This window comes from Erinaceus europaeus, chromosome 9 (assembly GCF_950295315.1).
Source record: "Erinaceus europaeus chromosome 9, mEriEur2.1, whole genome shotgun sequence".
NCBI lineage: Eukaryota > Metazoa > Chordata > Mammalia > Eulipotyphla > Erinaceidae > Erinaceus > Erinaceus europaeus.
In genome coordinates this window covers 56,893,981-56,895,976 of record NC_080170.1, presented here as the reverse complement: position 1 = coordinate 56,895,976, position 1,996 = coordinate 56,893,981, and the positions used below count along the sequence as shown (strand labels likewise).

The following is a 1,996-nucleotide window of genomic DNA, read 5'->3' as shown; positions in this document are numbered from 1 at the left end:
GTACATACACAACTCCTCATCAGTAAGAAAAAAAAGTGATTCAGCTGCCCTAGGATCAGTAAATGGGGGTTGGAACAGAAAAAAAGAATAAATTTAGGAATAATCTGAAAACTCAGGGTGAGAGGAAACAAACTATGTCAAGTTAAAAAGGCAAGTCAAAATATTAATTTTAAATTTTTATTAGTAAAAAGTCTTAAAACAAATAAAATTGAACATCACAATTAAACATTGTCCACATACCCTCTCCTTCCTTTAGAAAACAGAGATTTTGACAAAGTTTCTTGACTACAACACTCCTCCCAGTCAAGCAGTCCTGCTTTCTAAGTAGTCCTGCATGTGTCCTGATGAGAAGCCCCACACCATAGGAAGGGCCCAGGCTCATGGATGACTCCTGCACTTCTAGCAGCCAAAGGATGAGGAGAGCATAACTTTTCCCTCAGGGAGTCAGTCTGATCCAGTGTGTCCCTCACTCCCCAAGAGGGTCTGTGTTCTTTTCAGAAGATTTAATTGCAAGGGATTCTGGGAGTGCTATAGGGACAGAAGAGGGCAGAAAATAGTCTTTGCCTGTCAACACTTTGCACTGAGGAGGGAGAGAAATAAAAAGGACAGAGGAGGAAAATCCTTCAATTTGAGTCAGGTGTCTTGGAATGCTGCTGCAGGTCCAATCTCACCCGGGATATCAACAAACCTCAGCTGAAGACTGCATTAGAGCAGTTCTATGTGGAGGAGGAAGAGGAAGAGGAGCCAGAGTCAGAATCCTCACTGCTGGAGTCTGAGGCCTCACTGCTTTCCTCCTCTGTCCATTGCTCTTTATTTTCTACTTCGCCCCTGGGGGCATGAGTACTATCCCCAGTAACATCTGATGAGCCCCTACTCTCTGTAGCCTTCTGCTCTCAAAGCCCCTCCTCAGGGGTCCTTGCTGCTGGGGGCTGCAGGTCTGGAGGTGGGATCTTCGGAGGTGGGCCGCCCTTCAAGCCCCTAGGCTTTCCTTTTCCACAAGATGACTCTTTGTAGGCAGCATATTCTTCAGGGGAGAGACTGCGCAGCCAGAGATCCAGGCTCACCCAGTACTGCCTCTGTAGTTCCTCAGCCTCAGCATGGTACTGCTCCCTCTGGCTCTGTGGGACTCGATCCCAGCGTCTGCTGACCTCCACCATTCGCTCACTAAAGTGCATGCCCTTTAGCTCCCTGCTTGACCACATGTCCATGTGGAACTTATGGTATGCATTCATAGGGGGCTTCTGGGGCTCCCCAGGGAACCTCAGCTCCTTGGTGGAAGAGTGTTCAGGGGAAGAGTTCACTTCTGGTGTTTTCCTCAGAAACTTCTCTTGGGCTTTAGTGGGTCCCCTCTTGCCAGTGTGACGTTTCTTGGACTTCTGGAAGAGATAAGCGTTGTTCTCCTTGAAATGAGCCATTTTCTCCTCATACTCCTTTTTATCCTCCTGGAAACCTTGGATGTATTTCAGCTTCATCTGCTCTGGGAGCTCCTTGTATTTCTCAGAAAGGAGCTTGGTCAGTTCCTGATTGCTAAGTTTGGGGTACATTTGGGAGTACTGGTGTCTCTGCTCCTTAAAGAATCTGAGATAAGCAGTCAGGGGCTTCTTGGGCAAGTCAGGATGTCTTTTCCTTTTTACCATTTTGTAGGATTTTTCAGTACTTTCCTTAGCGTCCAAAACTAATTCTCTCATTGTACGATACTTTACCAAGTTATATGAGATCTGTAACCATTTGCATTTGCACATTTCTCCAGAAAAATCTTTAAAAGCTACTTTCTCCCAGTTCATCTTTGACTGGGTTGTTTTGAATGCTTGTTTGTCATTGGCTGGAATAATATCTTCTATGCGTTTCAGCAATTCCATAGTGTCCTCTCTGGACCAGTTGGCTTGGGTTTCATATGATGCCATTTCCAGGCTTCAGTTCACTGTAAACTTCGTAGCTATGAAATGCAACAGCAAGAGTTTAGAGTACTTCACTCTCCTCTCAGTGGTGGGGTAAC

General features: G+C 45.8%; 1 protein-coding gene across 1 annotated transcript; it reads right to left on the bottom strand.

Moving 5' to 3' along the window:
- Positions 1-893: 893 nt before the first annotated feature.
- On the bottom strand, positions 894-1,688 carry LOC132540305 (upstream-binding factor 1-like protein 1). Its single transcript, XM_060197099.1, has one exon. The coding sequence runs from the start codon at positions 1,686-1,688 to the stop codon at positions 894-896; it is 795 nt and encodes a 264-aa protein (XP_060053082.1).
- Positions 1,689-1,996: the final 308 nt, after the last annotated feature.

Bases quoted from the DNA above. Each gene is read 5' to 3' on its own strand.
- LOC132540305 (XM_060197099.1), bottom strand. From the start codon at position 1,688: ATGAGAGAATTAGTTTTGGACGCTAAGGAAAGTACTGAAAAATCCTAC.